Genomic DNA, 26,968 nt, shown 5'->3' on the forward strand with positions numbered 1-26,968 from the left:
TTAACAGAACTGTATAAATCTGAACTATATATTATTTCCACAAACAAGTGTAAACTATTGCATTTTTCTTTAATACATTAGAGGTTTTAATATACAAGTTATGCATAAAGCCAACACAAAACTTGCCTTTGAAAAGTGGGGCATGGTTAAAACATAAATAATTTATTGTGCTTATTTATTATTTTAAATCGCATTTATATTTGTTTTTTTTTTTAAATAAATAAATAAAATAGGCTAACATTAGAAGCTCATGAAGAATCAGTTGCAGACCCAGCTGCAGATACATGAAGGAAGTAGGCTATATATACAAAATGCAAGAAAAAACTTTTTTTTTTTTTTTTTTTTTTTCTGTTTGTAAAACATCCTCTACCCATTTTACCAGAGTAAATGCAAGGTACATTCTTGGTGTGAGATGAGTAACCACTGAGATAATGTTGATGACCTCATCGGCTCAGAATTGGATTTCAGTAATATTTCATAACATGAAATTTTAGCAAACTTCAGTATATTTAAAGCAATCTTTTAGAATACTGGACTGGGAGGAATGGGAACATTAGTCAGTAATTCTTCTTAAACTTCACAGTTTAAGATTACAGAGGCCATTATAACCCGTGTGACTGTACACACTGGACACCGTACTACTTCTGTGTGCTCTAAACACTCGCCCTACTAACAGACATGAAGGTAGTAAAAGTATTTACTAAAATAGGTCTATAGATGAAACCCATATGAGTGAGAAGTCACAGGCTGTAGAGCCTCTGAAGGGAAGTGCTCTAGAGGAGCTTATCATTCACTCTGAGCTTCACTACAGACCCACAGCACTGTCCTCTCCTGATCTTCTGCCACTTTCTACCTTTATTAGACCATTTCTGCTGGGATTTACTTTTCTAATCTAGGAACTGTTTTTATTTGAAACCGTTAATCTAAATTCAAACAGAAAATATTTGACATGTTTATATTCGTCTGTTTGTGTTTATGGAGTCAGACTGGTAAGTATTTTTATAGCTTCATTTCTGTTTATTATTATTATTATTATCACAAACAAACCATTCTGTTATTATCCATCTTTCATTTTCATGTTTCAGACTAATATAATAATTTGTTATTATTCTTATCAAATGATTGTTTTGAACTGATAAAAACTCCAAATGTGGTGTTTGTGTTTGTGTTCAGGTGTGTTTGTTGCTGATGCAGTGAAGTCAGAGTCAGTGACTGAGGGAGAATCAGTCTCTCTGAACTCTAGTCTCACTCAAATACAGACACATGAAGACATCGAGTGGAAGTTTGCTGAGTTGCTCATAGCTAAAGTGAAGAAAAACAAAGAGAGCAAGTTTTATAATACCACTGCTGCTGGGAGATTCAAAGACAGACTGAAACTGGATCATCAGACTGGATCTCTGACCATCATCAACAGCAGAACCACAGACTCTGGACTTTATACAGTCTCCAGCAGCAGAACAGACACAACGATCAACACGATCAATCTCACTGTCTATGGTGAGGAGAGAGTTATTTATGTTCAGTTTTGGTTATAGACTTTAAGAAAATAAGCATATTAATAATGTTATACCTGAAATCACATTGCTGACTCCTTTGTCTTGTTAAGGCTATAGCATTTATTCATTATATGCTGCTGAATAACTTTTTTTCAGTAGTCCTGCAAATTTAATTACAGATTGATTGTAAATGAGGCATAATAAAAATATTCTCAAATATATAACTGAGAATTTTCATGCTTTATTCACAAATTACATCTCTTAATTCATCTCAAGCAGTACGCTGTTCTTTCAATACCAGATTGTTTTTAAATGCTCTACTTTTCAGTCTTAGTTTCTCATCTAGTTCATTAATACACATTTATCTATATTCTCTCACATTTTCCAGCTCATCTGCCTGTTCCTGTCATCAGCAGAGACTGTTTATCTTCATCATCATCATCATCATGTTCATTGGTGTGTTCAGCTGTGAATGTGGGTCATGTGACTCTCTCCTGGTTCAAAGGAAACAGTTCATTGCCCAGCATCAGTGTGTCTGATCTCAGCATCAGTCTCTCTCTACCTCTGGAGGTAGAATATCAGGATAGAAACACCTACAGCTGTGTGCTGAACAATCCCATCAGAAACCAGACCAGACATCTCAACATCACTGAACTCTGTCACACATGTGCTGCAGGTGCGACAGCGCTGATATATTTGTTCATTTGCTGAACTGATCTCTCAGATTATATAGTTCAGATGTTTGTTGAAGGTTAGATTGACAGATTCATTCACTTTAACCCTTCATTGTGTCTACTCTGTATCAAGGCGAATCCTCGTTGATCATTGGACTGATCTCTGCTGCTGCTGGATCTCTGTTGATTGTAGCTGCTGTCGGGATCTTCTGGATCTGCAGGAAGAAAACACACCAAGAGGGCAAGTATTCCTACTGCTGAGATATCTGTACAAATACAAGTTTTTAAAGGCACAGTATGTAAGATTCACTGCTAGAAGTCATGACTGTATGAGAACATATGAATGTCTGTCATCTAATGAACACAAAAGAAGATATTTTGAAAAATGTTGGAAACCAAACAGTTGACAGTAGCTACTGACTTCCAAAGTATGGGGAAAAAATACTGTTGAAGTCAATGAATGTTTGGTTACCCACAATCTTTAAAATATCTTCTACTGTTTTCATCAGAAGAAGGAAATTCATACAAGTTTGGATCAACTTGAGGGTGAGCAAATGATGACAGAATTTATTTTGTTGGCTAAACTATTTCTTTAATGTGCTCGTAATGCGCTAGTAATGGAGCCATTGATATACAGACTAATCTGGTTATTATAAACCCATATCATAGTAAAACCGTGTTTGTTTGTTTGTTTGTTTTGGGACATTTGTGTAACAACAACAACAACAACTATGGCTAATTACATGATTCATGTTTTTTATTATTATTATTCATTATTAAAACCATGGTTCATACCTTACACTTCAACCAATCAGAATCAAGCACCCCACAGCCCTGTATTATAATATTAAAATAATGAAAATCAGTGCTGCAGAAAAAGCAACAATAATTCTTTGTCATTTTTGTTGAAGCAGTTCAGAGCGGTGAAGAAATCACATACGCTGATCCCACATTCTACAAACGAAGAGCACAGAAATCGGTATGAACTGTATTTCTGTGTATGTGTGTGTATTATTTGAGCTAAACATCTGATCTGATCTAGATGTGTATTTGTGTGTAAGTTAAAATAATGATAAATGTTCAGTAATGTTCTTGATAACTACATCTGTGGTGTGTTTTCTTACAGAGAGCTCAAGAGGAGGAGGATGTGGTGTACGCAGGAGTCGTCATGCGACACTGATAGAAATGTGCTTCTGTTGAGCCAGCTTTCTAAAACCCAAAGATCCAACAATGGAAAAGGAGGTGAATTACTATATTAGAGTGATTATATTATTATGTGTGAATATAACGATATATGCATATTTTAAGTCACAGGAATCACGCACAAGTGATGTGATCTAGTTTACAGAATTCAGAAGTTAACCCCTATTCTTCAGTAGAAGATTTAACCTGAAAATTTAACCCTCACACAATTGTGGTGACATCATTCATAAAAGGGAAATGACTGGTTTTATTCCAGGGCTCTGAGCAGTGCTCTTGTTGTGTGTATGTTTGTAGATTGTTCTGCTATAGTAATGTGTTCAGACAGTTTTGTATTTCTCTGCTGGAGCCTGATTGAGCGTCACCTGCTCAGTGAACATGTTCTTTCATATCTCTCTCACTATGATATTTTAAAGTATAAAATGTTTATATGCAATTCATTTATTTCAAAATCTTCATATTTTATTGCTTTGAGACTTATACCTCTTTACTACAGAGCCCCACACGACATGCAGGAGAAAAAAATCATGCGCACGATTAGCCTACTATTTTTTTCCTGCATGTCATGTGCGGGGCTTTGTACTTTACTCCCTTTTTTGTAGTTTGTTGCTCCTTTTTGCTCTATATTTTGTAGTAAATACAAAATAAATAAATAAATACATACATAAACAATATAATACAAATTTCCACTGATATCCTTTCTATTTCATTATGTAGTACATTTTTTCTTTTGTCTGGTCACATTCACATTCTGTATTTACTTACAACTGTTTTCACAGACTTTTTTATTCAGAAAAAAATGCCATTTTTTGAGATGATAACATAAAAAATAGTTAAAGGGATAGATCACCTACAAATGAAAATTATCCCATGATTTATTCACCCTCAATCCATCCTAGGTGGATATAACTATATTCTTTCAGATGAACACAATCAGATATATATTTAAAAAAATATCTATATAATGGTTGTGAATGGGTGGGCATATTTAGAAGACAAAAAAAAAAAATGCATCCATCCACACACACAAAAAAAAATGCATCCATACGACTCCAGGGGGGTTAATAAAGCCTTTCTGAAGCAAATCGATGCGTTTGTGTAAAACAAATTTCCTTATTTAAAACTTTATAAAGCTTCCGGTGTGACAGCCATACGCATTTAACGTACTTCCAAAAAGTGTTAACTTCAGTGACGTAGTACACAATGCCATGACATTCTACACTACGCCATGACGTACTGCGTTATAACTTGAACAATCATGACCATGCAAAGTTTGCAAAGAGTCTGCAATCAGAGAACAGATGCAGGCTATAAAATAACATGTAAAATAAACTGTTTAGCTTGGCTTATATAAATTGAGCATGCATGATAGTATTATAGATAAATTAATTTTCCTAGGTTGATTTTGTGATAGTCCCATTTGTAAGATTATACAGCAGCTTTTTGTGTGTGTATTTTGTTATCAATTTGTTTTGTGTTGTGTCAAGTATACAGATGCACAAAAGAGCCTAGATATTAAAAGTGTGTTATGTCATTCCTGCTCATTATCACACAATACAAGATTACTTGAAATTACTTATTTCACATGTAGAGATTGCAGTGATACGTGACCCAGTAAAAATGTCTTCCAATAATCCTGAAAATAGGATAAAGTGTTAGTTCACCCTCATGTCACTCCAAACCTGCATGGGTTTCTTTCTTCTGTTTCTTACTGTGGTCTAGAACTGCCACTGGCTCCCGGATTCCAACATCCTGCAGAGTTTAGTTCCACTCAAACACTTGCCTAGAAGTTTCTAGTGTGTCTGAAATACTTGATTAGTTTTGTTTTAATTTGAACTGGATTTGAGCAGTGGCCCTCTAGCAACAAGTTTGGACACCCCTTGTTTAGAGACACTTTAATGATTAACACGCTACAGTTGAATGCTCTTCTGATCAAATAAACATTGATAATCATTCTTTCACCACACTGAAACTCTCAGGAGCTAAAAGTGTCAAAAGCTGCAGTTACTTCTGCTTTTATGCATGTGAATGTGAGAGAGAGAGATGAAGTGTGAAAACCAGAGCAGAAACTGACCAGTACATGGGAAATTTTGTTTTTAATACTGAACAATTACATTTAAATTTGCTTCTTTTAAACAATTTTGAAGATTATAGAACTATGAAATATGAGTGTGACAGGGTCTAAACCATCATCTGTGCTTGTGTTGTTCTGCCAAAAATGTGATGAATCAATATGATTCTCTCAGACACTGAGTCCCTCATACAGACCCTGATGTAGCGCCTACTAGTGACTGAACGTAGAAAACAACACATTATTTTATGTAATCACAGCCAGGAGCCTGTACCATGATGGTAGCTGAACAAACTTAGGATTACAGGTTTATTTTCGAGTTGACGAAACCAAACCACTCCAATCCAGCTTTGTTGGTACTATGACGCTGATCATCAACTTTCTGTCAGCTCAGGCTTTGATCCTGAGTTCATGTAGCACGTGCACATGAATGTGTGACATCAGTAGCGAACAGCCAATCACACGCCTTGTAACGATTCAAAAGTCTTTTGCCAAAGATCAAGAGATTGAAGTATATGGTGAATTTATACACATTTACACTGAAGAAAATATGAAAGAGGACAAATAAAAGAAAATACCTTGCTCTAACAGTGCAAGTAAAATTGGTTAAGTTAGTTGTTATAGTAGATAATATTCAGACACTCAGTTATTTTTAAAGCGTTATCCATTATTTCTACAGCTTATTACACATTATCTGTATATATTAATATTCATTTTAAGTAAATGCTTAATAATAATTGTTAAACTAAAATTGCTTGTGTGTAATGGATTATGGGTATAATAATTATAGAAATCAAATATAAATCATTTAAAATAATTATAAGTGATTATCATTAAAGCTTAACCAGACAATTTTATTAAACTAAATATTATTTTTTTTACTATGTAGTGACCTTTACTTTTGAGTATGAGAAACTGGGGGAGTGACTTCATTGCATCAGATATGTGTCACTTTGCTCACATCTGATTGGTCCAATTTCAGTTTGAGATCTTTAACCCAGAACAAAACAGCTGAAGTTACTATGGCGATGAACTTTCATGGTACCTAAAACCCAGAATTGGCACAAACTAAACTGAAACTTGCCTGGCTAACCAGCTAAACTGGCTTCATGGTACAGGCCCAAGATCCTAGTCTTGATATCAACAAACTTTATTTTCTGTCTCAGCAAGTAAAACTGTGATTAAATGTTTTTAATATTTATCAGAGTGAAGGTTATGTGTATTCATGGAATGATTTCCTCTTAATATTTTTCTTTTAAAACTTTTTTAAAATTTTGAGGATTTTCACAGTAGGCCTCTATGTATTTTCAGTAGATCCTATTGCTGGTAGATGTTGTAACTACAGGTCTGGAAACACAAAACATCCTTCTTTTCTGAAGACCATTTAAAACAATTGTGTATTCAGATGAAATTTTTTAATCTATATTACATGTATTACCAGTGACTGATAATTTTTTGGATGTTTTCAGGATGACGTTGTACGTCATTGTGTTCTAAAATGTGTATACTGTATTTTCAAATTTTTTAAAGGAGCATTTAGATTTGGTAAAATTAATTAACATGTGACGTAAATTATCTACTGATCTCCATATATATACACATGTATGTACATATACACACCAATGAGCCATTACATTACGATCACCCCCAGCCTGGAGCAATGAGTCTGCCTGGCAACCAAACGGTGCCGCAGGTGTAGTTCACAGAGCAGAATATACCACCTAAAGTGTTATCTATCTCCACCTTATCGAATCAATGCCTCACCGTGTGGCCACTGTTTTGCGGGCTAAAGGAGGTCCTACATGTTATTAGATAGGTGGTCATAATGTAATGATTCATCAGTGTGTGTGTATATATATATATATATTACATTAGGGACATAACAATATCAAAATCTCACGATACAATAATACCTCAATATAAAGTCCACGATACGATATTTATTATAATATTCAAAAAAAGAAAAGAAATGAAGACTTGGAGAAAAGTGCCATAAGTGTTAAACAATGATTGAACATTACAATGGTGTACCATGTCATATCCTGTCCTCTTTTGTTTATCCTCTAATCATAACTGTTTTTAAAGGTATGGGGTACAGTATGAGATGGGTTAAATGACCTAAAACTCCCTTTTATAAAATAAAATAATTGCACCAGCTGCACCTTGACAAAGGTAACATCTATTGTTTTTCTAACATTCTCAAGAGTTGTATTTGTTAACATTTGCACTGTGAAGTAAAATGAACAAACTATGAATAGCTGTATTTTTATTAATTAAGGTTAACAATGATGAACAAATACAGTAACAAATGTATTACTCATGGTTAGTTCATGTTAGTTAAAGGAGCCCTCTGTACATGGAAATGACATACAGTGAGTCTCAAACACATTGTTTCCTCCTCCTTATGTCAATTTGATTTGTGCAAAAGACCTCTGAAGAACAGGCGAATCTTAACATAACACCGACTGTGACACAACAGTCGGGATCATTAATATGTACGCCCCCAATATTTGCATATGCCAGCCCATGATCAAGGCATTAGACAAGCCAGTATTAACGTCTGGAGCTGCACAGCCGAATCAACAGACTTTATGCAGGTAAGCAAGCAAGGACAATAGCGAAAATGGCAGATGGAGCAATAATAACTGACATGATCCATGATATTTTTAGTGATATTTGTAAATTGTCTTTCTATATGTTTTGTTAGCATGTTGCTAATGTACTGTTAAATGTGGTTAAAGTTACCATTGTTTCTTACTGTATTCACGGAGACAAGAGAGCCGTCGTTATTTTCATTATTAAACACTTGCAGTCTGTATAATTCATAAACAACTTCATTCTTTATAAATCTCTCCAACAGTGTAATGTTAGCTTTAGCCCCGTTAGCCACAGCATAGGCTACTATCAAACTCATTCAGAATCAAATGTAAACATCCAAATAAATACTATACTCACATGATCTGATATGCTGCATGATGAACACTTTGTAAAGATCCATTTTGAGGGTTATTTTAGCTGTGTGAACTTTGTTTATGCAATGTATTATAGAGTCTCGAGCTTGGGGGCGGGGAGCGCGACACACACACTGAATCGGCGCATATTTAATTATGCCCCAAAATAAGCAGTTAAAAAATTGTATAATACAAAATCTATGGGGTATTTTGAGCTGAAACTTCACAGACACATTCAGGGGACACCTTAGACTTATATTACATCTTGTGAAAAAGGGTTCTAGGGCACCTTAATACATTAACTACTGTTAACAAATGAACCTTATTGTAAAGTGTTACCACAAATTTAACACAAATAAGATGCTTGAACACACATGTAAGATCCAGACAGGTTTTATATTTTTGTAAGTTGGATTCATAAAGACTTGTTTCTGAAAGAATTATTCAGTGATATATACATTTTTAACAGTAATTTGTTGCCACCTAGTGGCGTAACAATGCCATCGATACAGTCGTTATTTGAAGCACTTTGAAAAAGTGATTTATCCTATTTTGATCGGTAAAGTAGACATCAGCGTTTATCTGAATAATAAACTTTTGTATGCTTCTGTGATAACTGGAACATTTGTAACAGAAATAATGATACTGTGTGTTTGACAAGATTGTTTTTATCTAAACATTACAACTGCTCTCTCTAGATTAGCGGCAGCGCATTTTAATGTCGCAATTTTATTTTTGTATACACGGGCGAATCGTTGTCATTTCAGAATTAGATCATGTGGGTGATGAAATTGAGAACGCAATCTTTTAAAGATTAATCATGCAGCTTGACTTTGTTCACCCCTCTCTCTCTCTCTGCATTGATATCTGGCGTATATGAGTAGCGCGAGGGCTTTTCAGTGCATTCATTGTTATAATATTCATGATGTAAGATGTCTATATTAAAGGATACGCTCCTCGCACTTCGCCCAACCATCACACCATAACAGTTTTTGGAACCGGGCTGAAAAAAAAACTACTTTTTGCCCAGAAAACATATTGTTTCATACAGTCATGTGACCACGATAATATTGAGACAATTTTGCTGTTGCGATACCACGATATTGATTGTATCATTACATCCCTAATATATATTCATAAATGCTATTTACTCAAAAGATTCCATGTAATATAATATCTCCAGTCATGCTGAATCATTTCCATCTTCCTGAGTATCTGATTAATCGGAGTTTGATGGTTATTTCTGGACACTCTTCTTCTGTTGAAGACTTCTGGATCTGATGTCATAAACCAGAACAACCACAGTAGCCACGCCCACCAGAGCAGAGAGAGCCAATCGGATCACAGCTTCAGTAAAGCCACAACAGTGGATACGGTCTTGTGAGAGAAGAAATGAGCAACGTTAAAATAGAAATATTGATTAGTGTGTGGAAAGAAAAGAAAAGAAATATATATATTATATATATATATATTGCTGCTGATATACCTGCAGCACATGTGTGACAGAGTTCAGTGATGTTGAGATGTCTGGTCTGGTTTCTGATGGGATTGTTGATCACACAGCTGTAGGTGTTGTTATCCTGATATTCCACCTCCAGAGGTAGAGAGAGACTGATGCTGAGATCAGACACACTGATGCTGGACAATGAACTGTTTCCTTTGAACCAGGAGAGAGTCACATGACCCACATTCACCACAGCTGAACACACCAATGAACATGATGATGATGATGAAGATGAACAGTCTCTGCTGATGACAGGAACAGGCAGACGAGCTGGAAATATTGGAGAATAAATTTAATTCAGTATGTAAAATAGCTCTGATATTTGTCAGGGAATTGATATTTCTTGATTTAAAGAATTCAGATTTATAAAATGAAGACTTCAGATGCAAAAGCCTCTAAGTGCAATCTGAAATTTTCTCCTAAATGTAGCATTTTTATCAGCATTTTTCCTGTGTTTAGGTTCAATAATTTCACTTTAATTTGCCATTAAAGTGAAATGACGTTAAATGTCTTTAGAATAAACATAAAACATACAATTAGGAGAAAACAAAGTATTTTACTTCATTTTTGGACAGCATTTCAACAAAAGGTTTTCACACAATTAGTACAAAAATAAAGCATTTTAGGGTTGTTTCCAGAGTAATACTAGCCTGAAACCAAAAATCATGACTGTAGTACTTCTAAATAAAAAATATGACAATTTGACAAAAAGAAAATTCCCATCATCCATGAATCCACCTTCGTGATCAGTGTGTGTGCTGTTCCAGTTCCTCAAGGTCACCATGACCATCCTAAAGAAAAGCATTGCAAATGTGTATTTACTTTCATTACTTTGTAGTTTCAGATTGTTTTAAAATGGGAAAAATATAATGAATTTATATAACACAAATTTAGTTGAAATAACAACAAAAGACCTTTAGATTTAACAAATACATTTTACAGTTTGTTTCATTTCTGTTTTATTTGGGTGAAATTTATTTACTGCCATTATTAAGTTGATTATTGAGGTTTGAAGTAGGGACATTCATTTACACAAATTCCCATGATCGATCATCACTTAAATGAATGATCAATTAATCATTAACCTTAAAGGTGGCGTAGAACCAGTTTTCAAAAGATGTAATATAAGTCTAAGGTGTCCCCTGAATGTGTCTGTGAAGTTTCAGCTCAAAATACCCCATAGATTTTTTTTAATTAATTTTTTAACTGCCTATTTTGGGGCATCATTAACTATGCGCCGATTCAGCGCGCGGACCCTTTAAATCTCCCGCTCCCTGCCCAGCGAGCTCTCGACTATGATACAGTGCATAAACACATAAACACACAAGTTCACACAGCTAATATAACCCTCAAATGGATCTTTACAAGATGTTCGTCATGCATACTGCATGCATGCTTCGGATCGTGTAAGTATACTATAGACCTTTTTCACACTTCCGGGTTTTTGGCTTCCGGAATGATACACGCTGGGTAAAAGTTTTTCCGGTTACAGTGATAGATAGCCTCGATCAGAACCAGCTCAGGAATCAAAGTCTTTTAACGAATTAAATGTCATGAAAATGTTTGAACGTTCTTGGTGAATTATTGGTGAGACTACAGAGCTCTCATTAAGAGCTAAATTTAATAAATAATTAGAAGTGATGGCGGTTAAACTGGTTATATTCTTTGTGTCTGTTTGGCGCGGCTGTGCATTATCGCACTCCATGTGCTGTAAAGACACATGTGCCATTATCGCACTCCATGTGCCTGCTTCTCAACGTGCATACTATCCATCCTAAATAGTAGTCTATGTGACATTAGTAATATTCAGTACTATTTAGGGTGGATAGTATGCACATTGGGATAGAGTGTTTTTAGCGACGTGCTGGGGAAATGATCAGCTGGCAGCTCCCTTATCACGCAAGCCTGATCCTCTGATTCATGAAACAGGACCGCTCGCACCCTGGATATTTCTGCATATAAACACTTCAGTCATCTCTCACTCATTTTCCTGTCGTCATCATCTTACAGTGTGTATTATGCACAGTATTATTGTGCTGTTGCAACATTAATGCAAAGACTGATAGTTGTGTACAGTGTGGTGTTGGAAATTAATTATGTCTTAGTTTAATCATTTTAATCGATCAGGATTAGTTATAACATATGCTTGAATGTGGGATGTAATGCCATATGAGATTAACATGCTATATATTTTTAAAACTTATTAAACTCATGACAATATTATGTATCTCACAACTTTATATCCCCCATTAAAGTATATATTGGAGTTAATTTTTTTAAATGAATAAATTATATAAATAATGTTCATCGTACGTAATACGATCGGGGAAATTGCTGAATGAGTAGCTGCGTAGCCTTTAGGCTACTGTATGACAGCTGGTAATCCACCTGTCGGTAAATTCGAGCAATGGTCTGAGTGGCCGTATAAGCTACAAACAAGTAGAAAATAATTTATTCGTAGATTATACAACAGCAACTTGGAAAACAGACAAAACAGAAAAGGTAAGAAGCGATATTTTAAAAAAAGAGCATATCAATCTAATAGCCGTAGACGCATAGCGGAACTAACTTTACCCAGCGTCACGTGATTTCCGATTCTTGTGAAAAAGGTCTATTTATTTGGATGTTTACATTTGATTCTGAATGACTTTGATAGTGCTCCGAGGCTAACGGGCTAATGCTACACTGTTGGAGAGATTTATAAAGAATGAAGTTGTGTTTATGAATTATACAGAGCAAGTGTTTAAAAATGAAAATAACGACAGTCTTGTCTCCTTGAATACAGTAAGAAACGATGGTAACTTTAACCACATTTAACAGTACATTAGCAACATGCTAACAAAACATTTAGAAAGACAATTTACAAATATCACAAAAAATATCATGTTATCATGGATCATGTCAGTTATTATTGCTCCATCTGCCATTTTTCGCTATTGTCCTTGCTTGCTTACCTAGTCTGATGATTCTGCTGTGCGCATCCAGACGTTCTGCCCTTGTCTAATGCCTTGAACATGGGCTGGCATATGCAAATATTGGGGGCATACATATTAATGATCCCGACTGTTACGTAACAGTCGGTGTTATGTTGAGATTCGCCTGTTCTTCGGAGGTTATTTAAACAAATGAGATTTATATAAGAAGGAGGAAACAATGGTGTTTGAGACTCACTGTATGTCATTTCCATGTACTGAACTCTTGTTATTCAACTATGCCGAGGTAAATTCAATTTTTGATTCTAGGGCACCTTTAAACTGCAGGAAGTGTCTACTGCAGTGGCATATATGGACCGCCATGACAGGGAGTGCCTCAAAACGTCTCAGGTTACGTATGTAACCATAGTTCCCTGAGAATAGGGAACGAGACTTTTACCGCTTTGGGGAACCGTCACTGGTGACAGGTGTTCGAAATGCCAAGAATCACAACACTCCAATCCTATTGGTCAGCGACAGCCTACGACGTCATTAAGGCACGAACCACAATTACGCAGTCAACCCAAAGGGAAGTACAAAGCTCAACCTAACAGACAGACCATACTGTAGGCACATAGTCATGGAGGCCGACCAGAATTGGCCTACAACATAACTAAAGTTCTTACAAATGAACTAATATCACAACAAGAACCCAATTCATATGGTGGTATTCAGGATGGCCCATAAGGCCATTTGACTGAAAACAGAGCATGCTGAGCGCATGATCAACCAAGTAATTAGGTAGCTGTGAGTGCCCACGAAACAGTCCGCCCAACACAATCCAACGAGCAGTGTACTCGGTAAAAGCACCTTTTTACTCTTTAAGCAAGAGGAGTACAGCGTACGCCATCACGCGCTAAAGAAGGCCCCATGGGCCTATAATCTCAGCAGACACGTGGCATCAGCTCGTGGCAGTGTTATCAAGCTCCAGGCTAAACAAACCGACTACAGAGAAGGTCATCAATCAGCCCTAACCCTGGCCAGCCAGCGACACAAATCCCTTTATACTGTTTTCAGTGAAATTGTGAAAGAAAACACTAGAAAGGTACATGCCAGCATGCTCCCAAAGGAGGCCCTTAAGGCCTACCTGTCACACGCGGCGTCAGCTAGCGACCACTAAAGTTCTAGGAGCAAAATAGAACAGAGTAACAAACAAGGTAACTACTTAGCTCAACTAGAGCTAAAGGAAACCAAGCTCAAGGAAGCAAATGCATAAAACCAGACAACAGTTGGTTTTAACACAAGAACTCACCTCGAGAGGCAAGCCAATCAAAAAATGTACTCAGTAAAAGCACCTTTTACTCTCTAAGCGAGAGGAGTACAAAGCCAAACTCCAGCGTGAAAAATAGGAGGCCTGTGAAGGCCTAACACCCATAAACACACGCGGCGTCAGCTAGTGGCAAGCATGACCCATCCATGGTGATGTGTCACATAGAAACCCACACAAAGCTGTGCCAATATGCAGACTGAAAGGAGGCCCTGGTGGGGCCTTCGACCTCCATGAACGCATGGCATCAGCCAGTGGTAGCTTCATGACTAAGACCAGCCAGCAGGCCAAGTACTCGAGATAACACTTAGGTAAGAGAAGTATACACTGCGTTCTACTCATACAGAGGTGGGCATGGCCGATGGCGGCGAGAGTCATAAGACAAGACTTGACCATGGAATAAGTCTAGATATAACCTACCCAGCTGAGCCAACACAGAGGCTACAAAGGAGGCCTGGCAAGGGGTACCACCATGTGGCGCCAGCCAGTGGTCATATACAAGACCCGAGCTCAAGAAAGGGACCAGCACTAAACCCTAAAGTTTACTGAGGGTGACTAGCTTACACAATCTGAGCTTAGGTGTGCACATTCCAACAGGCAATGTACCCAGTACACATAATATGCTATCATGGTCTAAGGAAGGCCTGAAAGGCCTGCTACCTCAAACAACATGAGCATAAGCCTGAGGCAGTGCTAAGCTAAGTGAGCAAACTCACGATCGTAAACCAACAGCGCCCAGAAACAAGCTGTATTACGAAAGAGGCTACAAAAAGAGCGCCAACAATCTAACAGCATATGTAAAACAGCTGCTGTGGTCATGATCGACTGGGAGCTAACAGAGATCATACTATTCTAACCAGAATAAGTCTCTCTACACTCAACCTGAGTGTGCAATCCAACAGGTGATGCACTCAGTGAAACATAAACCCTGACCAGGGAGTACAACAAAACACCACGTTCATAGATAGAGGCTAATCACAGCCTGCTATCACAGAAACAGGCGCTAACCTGTGGCAGCACTAGAGTAAGCTCACATATATTGAAAGTATGTAGGGCTAAAGCTTAGAACCTAAAGCAAATGCAAATGCTTTGTAATACATGACATCCAAACAGGATAAATGCTTTCACAAAACAGATCTGAGATCTGTATTGAAACCTTGAGACCAAAAGCTAAAGGGATAGTAATAATAAGGGTGATGTAACAAACAAACACTTAAACCTAGCTCTAGCCTAGCCTCTAGCTAAGGCCTACTGGGCCAAGCAAAGCTTGGGCTTCATTTTGAATCCTTCAAATATGAGGAGAAAATGAAGCACTGCAAGCAAACAGTGTCAGGCGGCCGATAAGCCGTCCTGCACACAAATAACTGAAGCGACGAGTGCTAACTAAAACCAAACTAAAGTATTAGCTGAGAAGCTACTCTAACATAGGAGGCTACAAAATAGCGGCCATAAAGCGGCCTGCATGTTTTGAAAAACTAGCCAACCTAATGCTACAGTTATTTTGCCCAAAAGAACCCCTTCTAACTTTACTGACTACATGCTCAAGAAAGCTATACAGGAAAAACAAAGTCTACACTTTTTATAAACAAAAATATAGACCAGTTTACCTTCCTGCGGCTCGTAGAACGAAGATTTTCCCTCCTTATTTTAGTGCATGAAGAAGAATGAAATCAAAAGTTCTTTTAAGCTTAAAAACACTTTCACTATCAAGCCAGAAGGCAGCCTTTAGAAAAGATATTATCAAAAGGCCAGCCGACAGCCTAACTGTAAAAGCACCTGAGCAAGTAGAAAGATCTCAACTACATACTCAGAAAAACTATACAGGAAAACAAGGTCTTATTTTAAAAAACATAAAATAGACCTTTATCTCATATTCCTGCGGCTAAAAGACCAAAGATCCTAATACTCTCTTTTCTTTACATGAAAAAGGATAGAATCTAGGGTCCTTTTAAGCCTAAAAGATCCTCTCCTTATCAAACCGAAAAAGTGGGCCAACAGAAATAATTACTATGGGCCCAGCCATCAGTCTGACCATGAGAAGTATCTGAGCATGATATAAAATATACAGTGGGTACGGAAAGTATTCAGACCCTCTTAAATTTTTCACTCTTTGTTATATTGCAGCCATTTGCTAAAATCATTTAAGTTCATTTTTTTTTTATTCAGTATAATCAAACACAGCTGGACTCAAATGAAGGTGTAGAACCATCTCAACGATGATCAGAAGAAATGGACAGCACCTGAGTTAAATATATGAGTGTCACAGCAAAGGGTCTGAATACTTAGGACCATGTGATATTTCAGTTTTTCTTTTTTAATAAATCTGCAAAAATGTCAACAATTCTGTGTTCTTGAATGGCCCAGCCAGAGCCCTGACTTAAACCCAATTGAGCATCTCTGGAGAGACCTAAAAATGGCTGTCCACCAACGTTTACCATCCAACCTGACAGAACTGGAGAGGATCTGCAAGGAGGAATGGCAGAGGATCCCCAAATCCAGGTGTGAAAAACTTGTTGCATCTTTCCCAAAAAGACTCATGGCTGTATTAGATCAAAAGGGTGCTTCTACTAAATACTGAGCAAAGGGTCTGAATACTTAGGACCATGTGATATTTCAGTTTTTCTTTTTTAATAAATCTGCAAAAATGTCAACAATTCTGTGTTTTTCTGTCAATATGGGGTGCTGTGTGTACATTAATGAGGAAAAAAAAATGAACTTAAATGATTTTAGCAAATGGCTGCAATATAACAAAGAGTGAAAAATTTAAGGGGGTCTGAATACTTTCCGTACCCACTGTATATATATATATACATATGCATATAAATACACACATACTATATATGTGTATACACACACACAGGGCTTGACATTAACTTTTTTGCTTATCAGCCACTATGGCTAGTGGTTTTCCAAAGTTACTAGCCACTCAGCATTTTCACTGGCCATAATTTTGCTGTAGGGAAATTACATTTTATTTGATTAAATATGACTTTGGCATGCTAAAATGACTTGATTTTGAGTCATTTTACTTGAATTTTACTAGATTTAAAACCCTTTCAAACTTTCAAATTGACCACCTAAATCAAGACTAGGCCTACATGGTATATCAGCTGGTATGTACGGGTGGGCAAAGTGTGGGTAATATGACCATAATATGATACATTTTATAATTGTATAAGTTATTTTTTTAGGCTATATAAAAAGAACAAAGAAGCAAATTAGCAAGTTACAAATACAATAGAAAATTAAATAGTCTAAACTCTTTTTTTCAGATACAGTAGGTTTATTTAACATTTAACATCTTCTGTTGTTTGATTAACATTAATGACAGACAGGTATTTAATTGGGCTGCTAAATGCATGTAGCCTACATATACTGACACATATCCAGTTTTTACCAATCTGTTTACGTACACTTAAGCCATAACCGACTGTATCCACGCAAGATACTCCACACGATGGACATTTTGACATCTGTGTGTGCGTGTACTTGACTATTCAGGTGTAGGAAGATCTGATCGCGTGCGACAGAGAGAGAGAGAGCGCATGCGCACATGCGAGAGAGCGCTTCTGTTGTGTGTCAGCGCGATTCCGCCTTCACTGCAAGTGAATCGATAAAGAATTGTGATCGGATTGTAATTTTGTGCTACGACGAGCTTAGCTACCTTTCATTTGACTGTAGGCTGAAATTATATTCAACCCACCAAAGTGGCTAGTGGGAGTGGCTGTCTTACCCGCCACAGCTGAAATCTACCCGCATTTGGCGGGTTGGCGGGTGTTAGTGTCAAGCCCTGCACACACATATATATGGGAGGTGAAAGAAGAAGAGGAGAGGGTAGATATAAGTCACCCTTTAAATAGCTGGGGGATCGATTACAAACGCAATGGTGTTTACAATTGATCACCCATTACTCTCGCTTCTTCCTCCTCCCGTCTGTCTGGCTCAGATCCAAATCTGAACGGCTCAATCGTGGAGATCAGGAGAGAATGAAAAGTCTATGGGAGCCGCAACATTCATGGACAGAAAGGAACCGTTCATCGAGCTGTCCGTGCACGGCCCCTTTCTTAACGCACCCTCAGGGCAGCTGCAGCCCGCCGAAAAGTGCGCCCCAAAAACACAGCAGCTCCGCAAACCCAGCAGCCAGAGGAGCACTCGCTATCGGACGTGGGGACATCAAACACGGACGTCACCGACATCCAGCCGCGGGGAAGCCGAGAAAGAACACAATTCTCTCAAACTTCCCAGCGAGCTCACCTGCAAGCCCTATGATTGCAGCCGCCGTATTGCCTCAGCACACACGGGGCTAGAATCACCAGGCACAGATGCAGACACCTCCTCCCGCGGGAAGAGTGTCAAACGAGAACGGAGCATCCCAATAGGAGAGACGCTCACAGTGAACAATAGACAAACACACAGATGGCACCCTCAAGCACTGTCTATGCATTCGCTCCTCTCCAGACAGAAAAACGCCAGAAACGTGTAAATCAAGTGTCAAACCCCTGGGACATGGATGAACACATTCTCCTGAACGTTTATAAGACATAAATGGAGTAATTCCTACTGGTGTTAAGGAATGAGAAGATGAGAAGATGTTGACCGCTTCCTCAGGCGCTCCCTTTATATGTCACAGTTCGCGCCGTAATGACGTCATAGGCTGTCGCCGGCCAATAGGATTGGAGTGGTGTGATTCTTGGCATTTCAAACACCTGTCACGAGTGACGGTTCCCCAAAGCAGTAAAACGCAGAGTTGAAGTTCCCTTTCGAAAGGGAACTAAAGAGAATTCTGTCCTCTTTTTGGGTGGTGTCTCTTCTCCTCTCCCCCCAAAACAGGTGTTGGTGTAGTAAATATTTACAATCCTTTTGTTCTGGTCTGTATATAAGGGAAAGTTCAAAGCAGTCATGCGGGATCTTCTGTAGCCACAGGCCCCCATACAGTGATGGGTGTATATGTAATTGTTACTCTTAGAGTCATCTTTGAGCAACTGAGGTTATGTATTTATGATTTCTGAATTGGCTTTTAATTGGTTATTTGTGTAATTGACATGATACACTTTTACCTGACAAATAAAATGTTACATTTGATTTACCCTGGATTCTCCTAATATCATTATTACCAGTAAATTATGGGAGGCTAATGCTACTGTAAATCTGTGTCCAGGGTAGAACAAACTGAAGGTGCATGAATGAAGGAGCAGTAGGCACTTCATCTGAAGACCTTTTGATTTCTGTTTACCGCTGATTTAGCAAGCTGTATGGAAGTGGCTAAATTAAAATACACTTTTGTTCGAGTGAGCAGTAGGTAACCGACTAAAGGTATTAGCTAACTTATTACACCCTCTGACGAAGATCAGACTGGCGAGTTTATGTCTGTGAGTTTACCGCAAATCCCGGGGCGAGTATCTCTGTGCGGCATCGGGTCCCTGATGAATGAATAATTGAAAGTATGGGATGGCCAGAATCATCAAATATCTAAATTAATACATAACCAATGATTAATTTCTAATTGGAAACACAACCTAATACTAATAATCATTTGAAATTGGAGATTAAACAAGTAAAATTAAGTGAACTTCACAGAGGTGCTGAAAAGACATACACGCGTTAACCTTCGCCCAGGTCGTCGGATTCCATTTTTGGGCCGATGGGGGGTTCCTTACATGTTCTTCTAATAACCATAAAGGTACTACAGCCGCCAAACAAAACCAGAGAGCAATGCATTCATATATTTTAAAACAATCTAATTAAATCTTGGGCACAAAACATTTAGCCAGTAAAAAAAGAAAACCTGTAGGTTACACTGATTTTCACTTGTCTTTAAATGTTTTGGTTCATCATACTCATATTTTAATCAAAAATTGCCTTAAACTCACACCATTTTTTTTAAAATTATTTTTTAGCTCTATTTAGTAACTACGTGTACCAATTTTGCAACATAACATTTTATCACAAGTTTTTTTTTTTTTTTTTTTTTTGAATGATAGTAATTAATAAAATCAAATAATTGTATGTGAGAGAGTCAGCTGTAATATCATTTTGTTCCTATTGGTCAGTGTTAGAGGAGCTCAGCTTAGCCTGACAGTTAGCCTGCCCCGGACCAGGCTAGTTTCCCAGCATAAGTTGCCAGAGTAACTGAGTTTGAACTAATTTAAGTTTGCTTTATGAACAGAATTCACTGACAGTAAGTCTGACTAATTAAAATAAGCCTGGCTTGTTTTCTAATCTTGTTTTATGAAACAGCCCTCGGGTGATGCCTGATGAGATCATCAGTGTTGTCAGAGAGGTACAACATTAAACACTGAATCAACTTCTCTGTGTATTTCCACAGCTTTGGGCTGAGAAGAACATGAAACAAAAAGTTGATTTTCATGATGGATACACACAAGCTTTTATATCTAAACTGACTGAGAAAAAAATATGTCTTTAAAGCAGACAAATCAGCCAAAATGCAAAAAATATGCCAGGTTCAACTTTTTTTTTTTTCTTTTTTTCTTTTTTCTTTTTTTTTGGCAATGCCAATTTGTCAAAAACTAGTCAAGTGTATAATTAACAAAAAGTGTTACCTCCAGAAATTGATCTTACAATATTAATCTTAATATTGCATCATATCTATTCTCACTGGAAAGATTGACAGCAGAGAGAAAAACAACAGTATTAAACTACACAAAATATGATTAGGCTAGCTTTTTCCATTTTTATTATATATTCTTTTTGGAGCTGAGTGAAAACTCAATGCATATGCGTTAGTGCAAACTCGATATTTTTACCTTATGCAATTTTTATTTAATAGGCTACATGCAAACACTATGCATTTAAGCAAGCTCTCAACAATCCGTTCCATGGAAGCACACACATTTATAAAATACTTGTGTGCAAACTGGTTTCTTGATTCATGTGCAATAAACTTACATGTACAAACTATCTAAGAGATCTAAATATAAAACTAGTAGCAAAGTATTTATAAATAACACGTTTTTGATTGTTTAAGAAATTGTAGCAGTTCAAAATATGAGTTTAATAAATCCCGATGTGACCACAAATGAAACGACCGTACTTTGACGATGCACATTTTATTTTGTTAATATAAAGCTAAACTTTAGCTTTCACCATCGTCACCACATATTGCGCTTCAGAAAACGCTGCGTGCTTCCAGTTTAGGAAAACACCCCTCTAACAAATAAATGTGTTTTAATTAATGTTTAAAAAGTCAAAATGTAATGTTTTACGTAGTAATATGTAAGCTAAACTTTAATTACCTCCTTTCACCATCTTCACCACATCATGCCTCAGAAAACGTTGTATTGTGTTTCCAGTTTAGGAATACACCCACTAACACAATAAACGTTCATTGGCTGGATATAGTAATACTTACATATCATGCAGCTCACAAATACCGGTTTACTTAATTTTAACGGAGTTGTAATGCTAATTGATGTTACTTACGTTTTTTTAATTTACTTTACGCGTACACTTATGTTCACCTAAACATGTTTTTGTTGCACACACTTGAATATGTTAAGTACAGACTGAAATGTTATGAATGTATTTTATTTTTGAGTTTAATCTATTTATCTTTATAAGTAGGCTAATGGATGTTGAGACAACATATCATTGATCCAGTTTTTGTGTGTGTGCGTGTGTGTGTGTGTGTGTGTGTGTGTGTGTGTGTGTGTGTGTATAGGCTAACAAAAATAATGCGTTTTGTTTCTGCAAGGAGGACTGCTATAAAATAAGTAATTCTCTCCTCACCATAGACAGTGAGATTGATCGTGTTGATTGTTGTGTCTGTTCTGCTGCTGGAGACTGTATAAAGTCCAGAGTCTGTGGTTCTGCTGTTGATGATGGTCAGAGATCCAGTCTGATGATCCAGTTTCAGTCTGTCTTTGAATCTCCCAGCAGCAGTAGTATTATAAAACTTGCTCTCTTTGTTTTTCTTCACTTTAGCTATGAGCAACTCAGCAAACTTCCACTCGATCTCTTCATGTGTCTGTATTTGAGTGAGACTAGAGTTCAGAGAGACTGATTCTCCCTCAGTCACTGACTCTGACTTCACTGCATCAGCAACAAACACACCTGAACACAAACACAAACACCACATTTGGAGTTTTTCATTTTCCACAGAAGTATTTCTGAAGGTTTAGTCTGATAAAACTTGACAATATTAGAGGAAAGATGAATAAAGATCAGATTGTATGTGGAGAAATGATAATATAAATTGAACTGTAGCCATAAAAATACTCACCAGTCAGACTCCAGGAGAACAAGAAGAAAATAAACGTATCAAACATTTTTTTTTAACAGTTTCAGAAATCTTATAATAACCAAGTTCTGTACTCTTGCAAATGTCGATTGTTCTGCCAGTGTGTAATGAAGATTTTTATAGAAACCCAGCAGTTAAACTCGTCCAGTAGCTCCTCCCACACAGACAGTAATTCTTTTAAGTTTCAGAACTTTTTCTTTCTCAAAACAGAATTAGTTTGTCATTTCATTTCTTTTGGATCTTGACGGACACATCCCAGCATCTGAAATAAATAGGAGCTTGGAGCAAAAATGTCTCTAAATTTGATGTGATGTTGTTCCTGGAGATCCTCTGCATGTCTGAACGTCTGGAGTCTGACACACTCAATTCAGTTCATGAATCTTTTTTAAGAGTCACTGATCACTCGTTTTAATATTTCAGTCATATTATTAGAAATAGTTCCTATTCTCTCCTTTCTGTAACTCATTTTGAGAAGGCATGGCAGTATCTGAAGGGAGGAGTTTAGTTTCACTGAACCACTTTCCAACAGACCCGCAGATTCATCCGCTTTAAGAAACATTCAACGTTTAGACAAGTGTCAGGATACGACTATTATCACAGTTCTGTTGTCAAACTATTTCATAAAATGTTTATTTTCATCAGTTTGTGCTTGTGTCAGGCTGGTGAGTATTTTTATGGCCTCACTTCAGTTTATTTTATCATTTGCCTACAAACACATTATTCCATCATTCATTTTGCTTCTAATATTTTCCAGTTGTATAAGATTAATATAGTCAGATATTTTTGTTGATGCTGCTGTCCCTTTCATTGACTGTATATTGAAATGAGTGAAGAATTAATTTGAGTTATTATGTGTGTTTGTGTTCAGGTGTGTTTGTTGCTGATGCAGTGAAGTCAGAGTCAGTGACTGAGGGAGAATCAGTCTCTCTGAACTCTAGTCTCACTCAAATACAGACACATGAAGAGATCGAGTGGAAGTTTGCTGAGTTGCTCATAGCTAAAGTGAAGAAAAACAAAGAGAGCAAGTTTTATAGTAATACTGCTGCTGGGAGATTCAGAGACAGACTGAAACTGGATCAGACTGGATCTCTGACCATCATCAACAGCAGAACCACAGACTCTGGACTTTATACAGTCTCCAGCAGCAGAACAGACACAACGATCAACACGATCAATCTCACTGTCTATGGTGAGGAGAGAATTACTATCTTGTTACATCTGTTGACTAAATTCACCAGATAATGTTGCTGAGAATATTATAAAATGATGGAGAATTCTGTGATGATGCTGATCATTTGTGCTTTTTATCCATTGTTATAATTTAACAGAGGTGTAAAGTACTTGAGTAAATGTAATTAGTTACTGTACTTAAGTATCTTTTTGGCTAATTTGTAGTTGTACTGAGTATCAAAGATACTACTACAACTTTTACTACAACTTTTACTCTCTACTTGACTACACCGAACAAGTAAATGTAGTTTTTACTCCAGTACATTTGTGATGAGTAATGCAATTACAAATTACATTTTTCATGGCAGCTAACTTTTTCTGCAGCAGTTTGTTTCTGATATAAAGAAGCGATATCGCCATCTAAGGGCATTGAAGGTACTATATCTTGCGCATTTTGCCTTTACTCCCCCAAAGAGTAACACTTTATTATAACTACATGCTATGAAGCATTAGTTAAGCATTAGTAAACAGTCAATTAATCATTTATAAAACAATAATAGACATTAATAAGTAGTTTATAAATACAGCTATAAATGCTTTGTTCTTGATTTATAAGTATATCTATAATGTCTTTAATAATTGTATTTTCATACTTTATAAATTATCAATTAGTCATTTCTAAATTAAGTGTAACATTATTTACAAACTAGTTATTTAGGAGATGTCAGTGGTTCATGATCATTTAGGAAATGCAAGTAAATGATTAATAAACTATTTAAACACAAAAAAGTTATTTTTATATCACATTGCAAAGGCTTAATTTCATTTAGTTTTCTGGAGGTGTACAGGAATTTTTATTTTCTGTGACATTTCAAAGGTTTATTTTTAAATTTATATCAAATTACCCTTTGTAAAGTTTCTTTGTTCTGTATTCTTTAAATCTCTTTTAATAAAAGCTTTCCAAGGCATAAATAGTCCTCACTTTGGACGAGCTCCAAAAAATAGTTCACTGACAACTACTAAATGTTTTATAATTACCTGAATTAATCATCAATTACAGTAGGAATACATGTTAATAAAGCATTTATTAACACACTAACTATTACTATATGTCTAAATAATAAGATGTATAAATGTACATTTAAATAGTTTATTAATAATTTACTTACCACACTTTCTATGATCTTATTAACTTCTAAATAACTGGTTTGTAAATAATATAATACAGACTTTATTGATCAATTTATCATTTCTAAATGTAAAGGTCTATCTATAAACTACTTATTAATGTCTATTAATGCTTTATAAATGATGAATTGACTATTTTAATAATGCTAAACTAATGCTTCATAGCGTGAGTTATTATAAAGTTTTACCACATTGTTTTATTGGTCCGCTATATTGACAAGACCTTTTTAAGGATATTCGTTTACTTGTGACCTTTTTGAGCTCAACTGAGACTTGAGAGTTTATAGACGTTTGAAAGGTTGTTGTGTCAACCTTGATTTATTACAATATTGAGGTTTTCAGTTTTATTTTGATTTTAGAAAACAACATGATTTCTCATCTTACAAATCAACTGTTTCTTATTTTCACTTGCATGTCTCTCAGGACTAGTGCATCTCTGAGCCTAGATTCAGCATGAGTAACATACTTAAGTACTGTTAAAATCAGATACGTTAAAGGAACACTCCACTTTTTTTGAAAATCGGCTCATTTTCCAACTCCCCTAGAGTTAAACAGTTGAGTTTTACCATTTTCGAATCCATTCAGCCGATCTCCGGGTCTGGCGGTACCACTTTTAGCATAGCTTAGCACAGTTCATTGAATCTGATTAGACCGTTAGCATCTCGCTTAAAAAATGACCAAAGAGTTTCAATAGTTTTCCTATTTAAAACTTGACACTTCTGTAGTTATATCATGTACTAAGACCGACGGAAAATGAAGTTGTGATTTTCTAGGCCGATATGGCTAGGAACTATACTGTCATTCTGCAACTTTTAATTTTCCGACGGTCTTAGTACTGACGGAAAGCAGCACCGGAGATCGGCTGAATGGATTCGAAAACGGTAAAACTCAACTGTTTAACTCTAGGGGAGTTGGAAAATGAGCCTATTTTCAAAAAAAGTGGAGTGTTCCTTTAAGATTTTACTCAAGTCGTATTGGAATTGGTTACTAGTAACTTGTAATGGAGTCATTGTCGATGTAAGGTATTTCAGGTACTCTTTACACCTCTGAAATTTAATTGTATAATATTTGTTTATCTGCTTGTTTAATTCAGTTTTTAATATCAGTAAACTGGAGATCACCGTGATTTCTACTGAATCTGATTTATTCTGTCATGTTTTCAGCTCGTCTGCCTGTTCCTGTCATCAGCAGTAACTCTTCACTAAACTCTTCATCATCATCATCATCATCATGTTTATTGGTGTGTTCAGCTGTGAATGTGAGTCATGTGACTCTCTCCTGGTTCAAAGGAAACAGTGTATTCTCCAGCATCAGAGTGTCTGATCTCAGCAGCCGGTCTGATCTTCTTCTCCATCTGGAGTGTGTGGATGATTCCTACAGCTGTGTGCTGAACAATCCCATCAGAAACCAGACTCAACACCTCAACAACGCTCAACTCTGTCACACATGTGCTGCAGGTACTTCACTGATGATATCTGGTGTTTCTGCACACATTGATCTGGGCTAATGACTGTCTCTTTCAGGTCCTCCAGTCTCTCTGACAGTGCTGATCTCTGCTGCTGCTGCTGCTGGATCTCTGTTGATTGTTGCTGCTGTCGGGATCTTCTGCATCTGCAGGAAACACAGAAACACACACAGAGAAGGCAAGTATTACCTGTATGTATATGTGTGTGTATATAATTCTCAAACATCATCTCTCTGAGTGTTTGTTTCTGTCATTATTGTTGAAACAGAGACTCGAGCAGAAGAGATCACTTACGCTGATCCCACATTCAACAGAAGAAACAGAAATAAATCGGTAAGATCTTTGATTTCAGTGTATGGTGTGTCTCTGTGTTGTTTCAGTCTGATTTTACTGTGTGTGTGTGTGTGTGTGTGTGTGTTTAATGATTCACACACACAGCAGCAGCTCAACATATATTTATAAAGCAGTAGATGTGTTTGTGGATTTACACTGTAGACCATCATTTAGAGACACACAAACATTAGTCCGCTGACACACAACTTTAAAATACAGCAGTGAATCCTCTAAATCAGGCTTTTCACACTTTCAGAAGTGGATCCTGAAATATGAGGAAATAAGGACCACCATCCTGAAATTTAAAATGCATCTGCCCATTTAATATACTGGAATATGTAATATTATAAATCTTAAAATATCTTTGAAGTTACATTATTTTCTTCTCACTATAATACTGATAAATGTATTATTTATTTA

The 26,968-nt window shown here is 36.6% G+C and overlaps 3 protein-coding genes across 75 annotated transcripts in view; 2 read left to right on the forward strand and 1 right to left on the reverse strand.

Moving 5' to 3' along the window:
• LOC127509830 (uncharacterized) overlaps positions 1-26,968 on the reverse strand; it is a 502,366-nt gene that overhangs the window by 316,692 nt on the left and 158,706 nt on the right. The window lies entirely within an intron of this gene.
• LOC127509908 (60 kDa lysophospholipase-like) overlaps positions 1-26,968 on the forward strand; it is a 390,873-nt gene that overhangs the window by 275,251 nt on the left and 88,654 nt on the right. The gene's annotated exons all lie outside the window — the stretch shown is intronic.
• Positions 1-26,968, forward strand: part of LOC127509999 (hepatocyte cell adhesion molecule-like) — a 220,653-nt gene that overhangs the window by 171,397 nt on the left and 22,288 nt on the right. For 2 of the 16 annotated variants that reach the window (XM_051889461.1, XM_051889460.1), the window contains exons 2-5: positions 1,174-1,497; positions 25,914-26,207; positions 26,274-26,393; positions 26,484-26,548. In XM_051889461.1, the coding sequence (XP_051745421.1) occupies positions 1,174-1,497; positions 25,914-26,207; positions 26,274-26,393; positions 26,484-26,548 (803 nt within the window). Of the gene's footprint in view, positions 1-10; positions 990-1,173; positions 1,498-1,884; positions 2,173-2,303; positions 2,412-3,084; positions 3,150-3,296; positions 4,054-22,971; positions 23,055-23,260; positions 23,582-25,913; positions 26,394-26,483; positions 26,549-26,968 lie in introns of those variants that run through there. The other 14 variants (XM_051889463.1, XM_051889474.1, XM_051889469.1 and 11 more) reach the window with 11 other exon arrangements.

Source organism: Ctenopharyngodon idella, chromosome 3 (genome assembly GCF_019924925.1).
Source record: "Ctenopharyngodon idella isolate HZGC_01 chromosome 3, HZGC01, whole genome shotgun sequence".
Lineage (NCBI taxonomy): Eukaryota > Metazoa > Chordata > Actinopteri > Cypriniformes > Xenocyprididae > Ctenopharyngodon > Ctenopharyngodon idella.